General features: G+C 40.7%; 1 protein-coding gene across 1 annotated transcript in view; it reads left to right on the top strand.

Annotated features, from left to right (window-relative positions):
- Window positions 1-12,265, top strand: part of TANGO6 (transport and golgi organization 6 homolog) — a 153,815-nt gene that overhangs the window by 80,458 nt on the left and 61,092 nt on the right. Inside the window, exon 15 of the mRNA XM_031458187.2 lies at window positions 6,968-7,108. Within this exon, the coding sequence (XP_031314047.1) occupies window positions 6,968-7,108 (141 nt within the window). The remainder of the gene's footprint in view (window positions 1-6,967; window positions 7,109-12,265) is intronic.

Genomic DNA, 12,265 nt, shown 5'->3' with positions numbered 1-12,265 from the left:
TGTCATTTCCTGCCTGTTGGATGAGGATGTTACGCCCGCGCGCCCACGCACATGCGCACCTGCGCATGCTCGCCGCTACCCTTTCTCCTCCTGCCATTTCCCCATCACGGTTTTGGCTAAATCATTTGGGCAGTGTTAGCTGCTGACTGTATGGATGCTGTTCATTGCTAAGCCTAGTTTGGTTGTCCTCTCTTGTATGTTTGCTTAGTTTTCTATGTAATTGTTGCTCATTTTTTCAGCAGCTCTATCAAATACATATCGTTATCGTGTTCCATCTTTGTTCTCTTTACCCAGACTTCAGCCTTTGATACCTATATTCTTTTTATCCCTGTTTGTGAGTTTATGCCTTTTTTTACTCCTTGACTATTACTTTAATGAGACTTAAGGAGGAAGAGAATACAAATGTTTATGGTCATTCTGCTGTATGTGGTTGCAGATTATTTTCACCTCTAAAAGAGGCTGTTCTATTTTAAAAGACCATGCCTCTTATCACAAATTTTTTTAAATTTTTATTTATTTATACTTAATAACCAATACATTACATGGTTCAAAATTCAAAAGGTACAAAAAGATACAGAATAAAAGATCTCTTCTCTCTTATCTATCTCCTAATCACTTCATTTTTCTACCTAGAAACTACCAATATCACTAGTTTCTTGTGTATCCTTCCAGAGCTATTTTATGAGTGTGTATTTCTCCTTTGTAACCAAATTGTTGAATTCTGTACACATTGTTTTGTACCTTGCATTTCGCTTAATAGTAGCTCTTAGAATTTATTCCATAAAAGTTATTTAAAAGCTTCTTCATTTTTTTATGGATGACTTTCTCTGTCTGACTTACTTCACTTAGCATAATTCTCTCAAGGTCCAACCATGTTGTTGGAAATGGCAAGATTCCTTTCTTTTTATGGCTAAGTAGTATTCTGTTATATGTATACCATGTCTTCTTTATCCATTCATCCACTGATGGTCATTTAGATTGTTTCCATATGTTGGCTATGGTAATAATGCTGTAATGAACATAGGAGTGCATGTATCTTTTTGGATTTGTGTTTTTGTTTACTTCAGATAAATGCCTAGTAGCGGAATTGCTGGGTCATATAGTAGTTCTGTTTTTAACTTTTTCAGGAACTTCAGTACTGTTTTCTGTAGTACCCGTACCAATTTACAATCCCACAACAGTTCTCGAGAGTCTGCTTTTCTCCACATCCTCACCAATGTTTGTTATTTCTTGCCTTTCTGATAATAGCCTTCTAACAGGTGTGAGGTGGTATCTCATTGTGGTTTTGATTTATACTTCCCTGATGATTAGTTATGTTGAGCATCTCTTCATGTATCTCTTGGCCATCTGTATGTCTTCTTTGGAAAAATGCCTTTTCAGATCTGCCCATTTTTTAATCGGATTTTTTTTTTTTTTTTTTGGCTATTGAGTTGTATGATTCTTACAGTTTTTTTAATAACAACTTTTGAGACATGATTCATATACCATACAATTCACCTATTTGAAGTATACAGTTCGGTGCTTTTTAGTATAGTCACAGAGTGTGTAACCATCACCATAATAATTTGAAGATGTTTAATATCACTCCAAAAAGAAGTTCCATAGCATCAGCAGTCAGTCCCTATGCCCTGCTCCCCGACCCCAACTCCCACGGCTCTACGTAACCTCTAAACCTACTTTCTGTCTATAGATTTTCCTATTCTGGATACTTCATATAAATGGAACCATACAATATATGGGGGTTTGTGTTTTTTTAGTTTTCAGCAGAAATACCTGAGAATTTCAGGTGAGTAGGTGGTTTTCCAGGTTGATTTGGGTATTTTTTAGGGGGAGGTTATTATCTGTCCAGGGTTAATAAGCCAGGTTAGTTTTAAAGTGGGGATGACTTAGCAGATTCCTGGGGTAGAGCCAGTCAGCAAAGACATTTAGGATTAGACTATCTTTCTTACAATGCAAGAGCACTGTGTAAAGTGAGACCTAAACTACTATTACTGCCCAAAGTCTGCAGAAGCACTGAGCAGCACACTGAGGAATCACTTGAAGTCAACACTGGATTAGAATACATTTCCGGCTTTGTAATGAAAGTCTTTGGGGAAAAAAAACCCAGTTATCTTACAAAGTTGACTGTCTCTATTTTGTTGCATGAAGTACTTTCAATAAAATTTTTTCAGTTGGTTAATTTGTTTATATCCAAAGCTTTGCCCCAAAGCACAGATCAGAAGACTTTCATGAGCTCTTGCCAGTTTTGGTTCACCTTTGCCTTCTGTGCATCTTATCTGTTGTACCATATCTAGAAATGCAGTCTTTTTCCTGTGATCAGAGCAGGAGCAGGTATCTCTCACACAATCCTTTGGTCCTTGTTGCCAGAGGAATTGATGTGTCATGTTTCCTTAAAGCCTGTGCTGACCTAGAAATTACCCCATTTTCAAATTACAAAGGAGGGACCAAAGGTCACGTGAAGGATGTGGCCATGCTTCCTCAGTTGTCAAAATTCAAAAAACTTCTCAAAGAAGAAACAGAAACAGCCACACAAAATCTCATCCTATTAAATTGTTATATAGTCTTAACCATCATGTGAGTCTCTTAAGAGTAAGAGTAAGGAAGGAACCCTTATCCTGTAGGGATTTATAAACTCCTAGGTAGCAACTGTATCCCAAGAGGTAAACTCAGTAAAGTCAGAGACCATTTGGCAACAGTCTGTGGAGCAGGCCAGCAGGAAGATAAACGGTTGCTAATGTGGGACTGTGGGAAGCAAGGAAATTGTACTTTGCTCTTGGCAACCTTTTAATGTAAGATTGGCAGAATTCAAAGCTCCTTGGTGGAATTAAATGTTTGGCATTATAGGAAAAGTTTTTTTTAATCTGAATTTTTTTTTAATCTGAAGAAGGATATGTTAGGATTCATTTGGTTGGAAAAAATCAAACTGGCATAAGCATAAAAGGATATTTATTGGCTTATGTATCCAAAAATTCTAGTGTGTCGAAGTATAATTGGATCCAGGGGCTCAAAGCATGATGCTGGTTCTCGTCCTTTTTTCCTTTCCCCTCTTGGCTTGACCCTCCTCGGTGTTGGCCCCATTTGGGTGCACTTTCTCCACACGATGGCCACTGGCAGCTCCAGATAAATAACTTCTCAACAGGCAAACAAACAAACAAACAAAACCACAAAAAATCCTTCCAAGAGCTCATCTTTCTTAGCAGGTCCAATGTGGGCTCCAGGATTAAGTCTCACCCTCTACTCTTGAACTAGTTGTTGTGGTGGGGATGGGATGGCATAGCCTAACTGGCTCCCTCCATATGAGTTCACACATAAAGAGAGAGAAGATGGGTAGTTATCCTCCCTTCGACCACACAGACTGAGAATAGGGAAGGAACAGCAGGTGGTGTTACCGGAAGACAGAGTAGATGCTGTGTGCAACCAAAATGTCTGTCTGCTACAGAGTGGAAACCAAGAGCTCATTTGGTTTTGAAGTACACAGCAGGATATGCTCCTAGAAGTAAATAACTATTCTCTGCTAAAGGTTAATGAGAGAAAATAAGCTTAAATGATAGTAGAAGAGACTTTAGTTATAGACGTTTTTCAGAAAAGCTAGATACAGGTCAAAATTTCATAAAGCAAATTCCATTTCTTCCACTGCTTTCCATTATAAAGTCACAACTATATTCCTAAAAGGAAATAAATCCACCAGATTTCTGAATTGGAAACTTCTGATGAAAGTTAGTTATAATTGCTACAGATCTATAATACACACCAGGCCTTGTGATAGATCAGTGATAGAACATCTGCCAGGACTGCAGTTATCAACTGTCAACTCACTTTTCCTTTGGGCTCTTTAAGAACGTGGGAGCTGTTTCCTTTCTCTCCCTTAGTAAACAATTCATTTATCCTTTTCTTAGCTGCAGACATTTTTCCTATGCTAGGATGTCTCTGACCTCACCTTGGACCTCCATAAACTTCCCCATTGCTTTGCGTAGTAGGGTGAACTACAAATGCATTGTCACATTTTGCCAACAGGGAGGCTGTCTAATTCAGGTTCTGCCACAGCCTGAAACTCCCTTAGGAGCAGAGCCTCTGCTTGTGTAGTATTGGAAGCCACATAAAGGAAGATAGATGTGGCATAGGACCATATACAGGGACTTCCCAGGCTTTTGGGAAGCAGTGAAGAGGTAGGAGTGAGGACGGCAGAAAAGAGAATGGGCGGACAGGTGCATCCCAGCAGGTGCATCGCCTTTGTGTGCAGCTGATTTATAAGAGAATGGAATCCCAACCTGTAACATAGAAAATGATATGTAGACTTTGCCTGCAAGATTATCAGTTTAAATGGAAGAAAGATAAACTCAGATAAAAAAATAATTATTGATTTCTCAAGCATTTATATTACTCCTTCCCCACCTTCTATTTCTTAATGCTTGAATTTATGTCTAGACTGTATCTTTGAACCCTTTTTTTTTTAATGTTTAAGAGAGAAAATAAGAAAATGTTTGATTCCTTCTCAGCCCTTCAGAGAACAGAACTGTGAATATTGCTGAACATGGATTTTTTTTTTCCTAATGAAAAACACAGAATCTAAAAATCATAAGCAGTCCACACAAGGACTAACATTTAGATGCTCACGACTGGGTTTGCTGATCCTCTGGGACAGGCGAGGAGGAGACGGGGAAGGGGGCCCCGCAGACAATGAAGCCAGAGGAATGTGCTCCATGTCCCTACGTCTGGGAGGAACATAAGGAAACAGAACTCTTGTCCATTCAAGTTACTCCTGAGCCAGAGATGAACTGATGGGAAACAGAAGTACCAGGGGGGCCGGGGAGCCAGGGCCCCGTGTGAATGTGGCGGGGCAGGGATGTGATGGTGTGGACGGTGCGGATGAGGCGAGGGGAGAGGCTCTGGGCTAGGAGAGGAAGCCAAAGGCCGGAGGAACCAGAACTGGGTCAGTGAAGGCCAAGGGCACAGGAGGAGGGCGGCAAGCTGGAGGGGGCGCCATGGAGGGAAGAGACCAGCAGAGTCGGACTGCTAGTTCCTGGAGAGGTGACACATAAGAAACAGGAAGGAAATGCTTTTGCTCTTCCTTATTCCAGAAGGTCTCAGACATGAGAGGGGACATCGCATGGGGTGGGCCGAGCAGACCCCACCAGGCAGGGCAGGGCTGGGCTCTGTCTGGGCTCTGCCATCCCAAGATGGTTTTCCAGCTCTTGCAAATCCTGCCGAAGTCCAAATTCCCCACCGATCCTCCTCTGGGTTTTCATTGTAGTAGCAGGAGGAGCCAGGCTTGCATCTTGCTAGTGGGAACAGGCCTTCCCACCTCTCCCCGCCTGCCCTGCTCCATCTCCCCGTGCACCTGTTGTGCCCCATCTTTGAACCCTTTATTCACTCATTCATTCAACAAAGTTATTGAGCACCTGCTATGTGCTCATACTCTTCTAGGCACTGAGGCTATAGTGAGGAACAAAACAAAATCCCTGACTTTGTAGAATTCACATTCTGAGGACAGCAGTCAGTAAATAAACAAATATATAGCATTTCAGGTACTGTTAAGTGCTAAGAAGAAAAACAAAGCAGAGTGAGAAGGATAAAGAGTGGTAGGGGAAGAAAGCTGCCATATTTATATGTGATAAATGTGATATTTGAACAGAGACATGATGGGCTTTGGGGAGCAAGGCATGAGGCTACTTGGAGGAGCAGCAGCCTAGGCAGAGGGGAAGTGAGGCAAAGACACTGGGCCCGAAGCAGCTTGGTCTTCTCTGAGAACAGCAAGGTGTTCCAGCCAGGGTTGCTGGAGGGCAGTGAGCAAGGGAGAGTATGGTAAGAGATGGGGTCAGAGGGAGAGTGAAGGCAGGTGGGGGATGGGGGCTGCTCATATTCAGGGAAGAAGGGAAGCTAATGAGGGGTTTGGGCAGAAGAATGACAAGACCTGAGTCATTTTAACCAGATAGTTCCAGCTGCGGTGAGGGAATAGGGTAGAATCAGAGAGAGCAATTAGGAGATTATTGGGGAAAAAAACAGGCCAGAAATGATGAACTAGAGTGGTTGAGGTAGAGATGGCGAGAAGGATTCTCACTCTGGGCATATTTTGAAACCCAAATTTTCTTCCTTTGTTTGTTTTTCTTTTCTTTTTCCTCACTGTTCTTTAGAAATATATAACCTTCCTCTCCCCTCACCCAAGTAAGGGAATTTGCATTTATATAGTTTTGAGACCAAGGGCGTTGTTTCTGGTCCTGTCTTTGGTAGTATCTCCTGTCTTCTCTCACCCACTGTGAAGTTTGCTGGATAAGGGGCTGGGCTCAGATAATGATAACACTGTTGCAGATTACACATCTCGGAGGTACTGGCGTGATGGGAGAAGCATCAGCAGGTACTAGGAAGGGGGAGTCAAGAGCAGGATCCTCTCTACTTCTGATCAGGGAACTCAGCCGTAAGCATAGGTCAACTACTGAGCGTGCCCAGAATTTGTATTCCTTATTTCCTTATGGAAATTGCTCTCATCATTGACAGTTTTACGGAGAAAACTCAATGCTGAGATGGAAAGCTGCAGCAAAGACAGGAAGCACTCTTGTGCTGGCAGGAACAGTACTAATCGCAGAACCTTAGAGTCTCAGACTCAGACGGCTTCCTCAAGGGCGTTTAATCCAGACTCCTCCCACTGCTGTGTGAATCCCGGCCATGCTGTGCAACCATCCAGCCTCTGCTTCAAGAGTCTAAAATCCATAGATCATAGAAATCAGCACTGAAAGGGATCTTAGAGATCATACAGAGCTGAGACTAGGAGAATCCGGGAGTGTGAACTCCCAGACCCACGTGCTTTCCACTCGCAAGGTTGTCACTGCACGTAAAGGGCAGCCCTTGCTGGTAGAATTACAGACCATTGGGCTTAAGTGTCTCTGTGTTCATCCCAGCACAGGGTGTCTGGGCTTATTTGCCTTTCAGTGCTAAACAGTAATGAATCCTTTCTTTCTATTTTCAACCCCAGGGGTTGCTCTACTCTCAGATGTGTACCCTGAGAAAATCTTGCTTGGCCTGTTGGCTCAGTATGACAGTGGGGAAGACAAGCACACACCGGAGACCAGAATGAAAGTCGGGGAAGTCCTGATGCGAATTGTCAGGGCATTAGGTGAGTTTTCTTGTTCTATTGTCTGGAATGGGGTCGGGAAGCAGTACGCCTATGAAACCAAAGTCTGTGCACCTGGAGGCTTGTTATGCTAGCAAGGTGAGGACAGTTTGGGGGCTGAGATGAGCTACTTCCTCTTCAAGGATTTAGCATGTGTCCAGCATTCACCAAGAGATTGGCAGCATAGTGCCCACCTTCCTACACCTGCTTGGTCTCCTCCCCTGAACTATGTTGGGGCCCTGATTTTCCTCAGAGCTGAAATGATACGTTTCCCACTCACCAAGCAGCAGCGAGCATGAAAAGAAGAGGGATGTTGGACAGGGAAGGAAGAGTGCTAACTCTGGTTAAATGACTCCTGCGTGGCAGGTCGTCTACACATATAACCCCTTCTAATTTCCCCAGTAAATCCTATAAGGAGGCTGTTGTTAGACCCTTTTCTAGATGAGGAAACTGTGGTGCAGAGACCTTCAACAATTTGTTCGAGACTTACCCAGCTGGTAAATAGTAGTGCTAATAATTGAACCTACTACTCAAAAGAAGTTGCTCAAAACCACACAAGCTGAGAGTAGTAAGAAAGACCATGGATCCTAGAGTCACACTGCCTGGAATCAAATCCCAAACTGATGATTATTGGCTATGTGATCATGGGAACATTTCTCAACCTGTTGGTGCCTCAGTGTCCTCATATATAAAATGAGGGTATTAATAGTAGATACAGTGTTGTTGAAAAGATTAAATTTTGCTCTTTCCCCACTAGGGGAAGATTTTGGAAAACAAACTAGCTTTTTGCCACTTACATCAAGAAATCACACTGAGTTCTTCCTTGACCAGCATTTCCAAAATTCCACGTAGTCACACATTATTTCTATGAACACAGCCCTTAATTTTCCTAATTTCTGGGTGACCCTTCTGGCTAAGATGGAACCTAGATCTCCAACCACTTAAATCTTTTCATCAGTGAAAGGAGAATCTCACAAGAGTGAAATTAAAAGTTTTTTTTTTCTGCCCTGGAAGAAAGACCAACTTTCTACATTTGCCTTAGTCTTAAATATGGATTTTAAACAAGTGCACCATTGTGAGAAACCATTCTCTCACATTAGGTGTGAATAGTTAAGCTTAAAGTGTCACAGGATCAAGTGCAACCTCTGACTTCCATCTGTGTGTGTCACTGTGACTATTGGAGCTGAGAAGGAATGTGTATCATATGTAGATGGCCTCAACATAACATGTAGTTTCTCTGTAACTTCTGGGAGACCTCCACCATTGGGACGATGAACTCTGAAAATGCACATTTCTCAGTCTCCACAGGCCAGTCCAGATCACTTCCTGTAATGAGAGTGACGGTGGGGATGAAGGACTAGATAGAGTGGGAGAGAGACCTGACTCCTCCTTACATATTCCTATAATTAGCCCAATTTCCAAAACTGCCTTCCGGCTTTCAAAGCATATTCTATCAATTCTCAAAGTCCTAATCTTCCTGTAGCCTACACCAACAAGTATCCAGCCATAAACATTGCCTTAGCTTTAACTGCTACTTTCTAATTCACGTTACCAACTTGTCCAGGTGCAGAGATGAGATGGCTTATTGAAATCCTTTAAGTGAAATTAAAGCCCGTTTTTACAACATAGCGAGTATCTTTAGTTAACTAGTGGTGTAGAAATCCTGTGACAGCCACCGTGTAAGGCTTCTTTAATAACTACCCTAGTTTCACTGGCCCAGGCCTTGTGCCCTCCCACCCCTAACTTCTTTGCAGCAGTGAGTTCCATAGGAGAACAAGACCCACGGGCAGGAGCCGGGTGCACTGCGCTACCGCTTCCTCTTGGTTTCAGTTCCCTAACCACACCTTTTTTTCTTTCTGCCACTAGGTGATGGTGAAAAATCAGTAGGAGCTTTTTTTCCCTTTTCTACTAAAAAAAATTGAAGTACCAAAATACATTTAGTAAAATATATAAAGTACACTTACTTTAATAGTGTAGTTTTATAGTTCTTTATGTATTTACCACCACCCAGATCAATACAGAGAAACTTCTTGTAACCCATAAAATTTCCTCTTTTCCCTTCCTACTCTATACCTGCCCTAGAGGTAAGCACTCTTCTGACTTTGTATCACCATCGATTTATTTTTATTTTCCTTGAATTAAAATTAGTGGAATTAAATCCCCATGTTTCCAGTAAGCTGATAGATCTGGATACTTGGGTAAGTTTGGGTCAAATTTTGTGGGGCAAGAATATTTCATAGGCTGTGCAGTGTATTGTATTTCCTGTTGTCTTGACATTAGGAGACACATGGTGTCTGGTTGTCTCATTTTAGTGATGTGGAGATTGATCAGTGGTATTTCCAATAGGATATATCTATAATAAAATTCCCCATCAACCTTCCTCCTAATGGTTTTAAGTAACTATTTGGTGCTTGCTGCCTAGAAAGTTACTGTTATTTCATAGGGGTTATATTTTTTACCCATTAGGAAACAGATACAGAAAGGGTTACTAACTTGTCTAATGTTACACAGCTAACTAGTGATGGATCCAGAATTTGAACCCAGAGAGTCTGACTCCAGATCCAGTCTCTTACCCAATACTGCATCCTGAACATTTTCCCATGTCATTAAGCATCTTTTTCCTGTCATTAACATGCACATTTTCCACATCCTCTATAATGTTTAATGATTGTATATCATTTGAATGTATCATAATTTTTTTCAACTGACTGGCTTACAGGTTGTTCCAGTTTTCCACTATTATGAATTACATTGAGATGAATATTCTTGTAGCTAAATCTTTGTGTAGATCCATGATAATTTCCTGGGAAAAATTTCTGAAAGTAGAATTTGTTGAAAGCATGTGCATATTTTAAAACATATTCATTGCTGGATTATCTTCCCCAGAGATTGTGCCAGTTTATATCTCAATGTTTAAGTATATTTGTACCCTCATCAGCACTGTATATGCTGTGTATTATCATTTTTATCAAGCAGATATATAAAGAATTATACTGTGTTTTTATTTCCATTTATTCAATTGATATAGTTAAATATTTTTCACATATTTACTGGCTAAATTTTTGTGTGTGGTGTGTGTGGTGTGTGTCTATGATTGCTTTTTTCTGTCCTTTCTCCATTTTTCCATTGGAATGTTCCACTGGGGTTCCATTTTGTTACTTAATTTATAAAAGCTTTATATATTTAGAGATCTTGAACGACTAACGTTCATATGGTAAATATTTGGGGGGGTTGTTTACATTTTAGTTTTGTCCATATATTCTGTTTCATTTGTTTTGAAATGCAGAAGTTTTTTTATTTTGATGTAGGCAAAGCTATCTTTTCTTTTATGGTTTCTCTCTTATATAGAAAGGCTTTCTTAAGCCAAGATTATATAAGTATGAATCTATATATTTTAATCTCTACTCTTCAACGTAGAAAATATTGTTGAAGGATTTCTTTTATTTAAGGAAGTATTTAGTTTTTATTGTGCTTTTAGAAATTTAATCTTAACACATTGCTAAATTACCAATCACTCCAAATGTTTATCCATCTGTTCCCTCTTATATGGCCCAGTGTCAATGTTAGCAATAACCTGTGGACTGTTATATGTCACTGAATTTTTTAAAACTTCTTTTGAATGTATAATATTAAATGACTGTGCCCAGGGTATTGAATTGGTAATTGGGACAATACTTGACAAGTGGAATTAAAGCAGAGTGTTGAATACATCTGTAAGCGTATTGCCTTCTGAGATTGCTAGAGTGTTACTCCTGATCTGATGTAGACTACACTCCTTTCTCAGATATGCCAGATGCAGTATCTTTTCTCTCTTCCACAGAGCTGGGCAAACACTACCCAGTTCTTTGTTCCTTTAGACCGGCGATTCTTAAATGAGGGAGCAGGGGGAAGCATTTTGCCTTCAAGGGGACAGTGGCAATGTCTGGAGACATTTGTAGTTGTTATAGCTCTGAGCAGGGGGATGTTTCTGGCATCTAGTGGGTGTGGACCAGGGATGCTGCTCAACTTCATACAGTGCACACGACGGCCCCATAAAATCGAGAGTGATCTGGCCCAGTATGTCAATAGGGCTCCTGTTGATACACCCTGTTCTACAGCTCATGTGGGCCATTCTGTTTCTGCTTTATATCATCACTCAAATATGTTACATAGTCCAGGACTGCCACATGCAGTTATACAGGTTGTTCACAGCTGCAAAAACTCCAAGAGGCATCATTGTATGAATGGCATGGCCTAGAGTTGTACAGTACTCAACCTGTGCAGTTATCCTGGTGGCCTGGACCAAATCCAAGCCTATCTCACGTCTCAGTTGCTTTTTAGATTGCCATCTCACTGGAGAGAGTTTAAAAAAGTTACTTATTCCTTTTTGTAATATGTTTACAAATTCTTTTGAATGTGGAAGCTTCTGCACATGGCTAATATTATCTATTTTATACCAATCTTATGAGCATAATTTTCAGTGGGTAGCCTTTTTTGATGTCTGCTGAATGTAGGAGTATGTCCTTATTAGAGCCTGTGGCCACTTTTGAAGTGATTACATACACCTTTTCTGCCTATCTTTCACATTTGGTGGACCATAATAAGAACTAAAGTATATTTTAAAATTATCCTTGTATTTAGGGAATATTTTATATCCTTTGCTAATATTTATTTCACATTCTAAGAAAAAAGAGAGATAAATAAATAAAATTGCTTTTTATTTGTATGTGGCTCTTACTTGAATCCCAAGCTTAGATCAGAAGTCCTTTATGGAAAAACTTCCACAAAGTTTGGATATAGTAATATGCAAACATTCTCTGAATTCTAATTTAATTTCCTGCTTTTGTCAAGTTCTAAATTATATAAATTCCTGGGTTATTTGGTAGCTGTTCCTAAGGCTCAAAGTCTCTTATCTTGAATATATTTTTTTCTTACTCTTGGGAGTAGGGGCATCACGTAGTTCAGTTCAAAAATATTTTTTGAGTAGGCACTGATGAATGGCAGATTCCATGCCTGGGGCTGGAAATAGAAGTGTGAAAAAGCCACAGCCTCTTCCTCCAAGGAGCTGATGGTCTAGTCAGAGACCCATACACAATCATCTCTGTGAGGTGACCTGCTAATTTAGGGAAAAGCGTGTGTAGGGGTATTCTGGGAGCTCAGAGGAAATGGTCTTGCCTATCT

Source organism: Camelus dromedarius, chromosome 9, assembly GCF_036321535.1.
Source record: "Camelus dromedarius isolate mCamDro1 chromosome 9, mCamDro1.pat, whole genome shotgun sequence".
Taxonomy (NCBI): domain Eukaryota; kingdom Metazoa; phylum Chordata; class Mammalia; order Artiodactyla; family Camelidae; genus Camelus; species Camelus dromedarius.
This window is presented reverse-complemented; position numbering and strand designations above follow the sequence as displayed.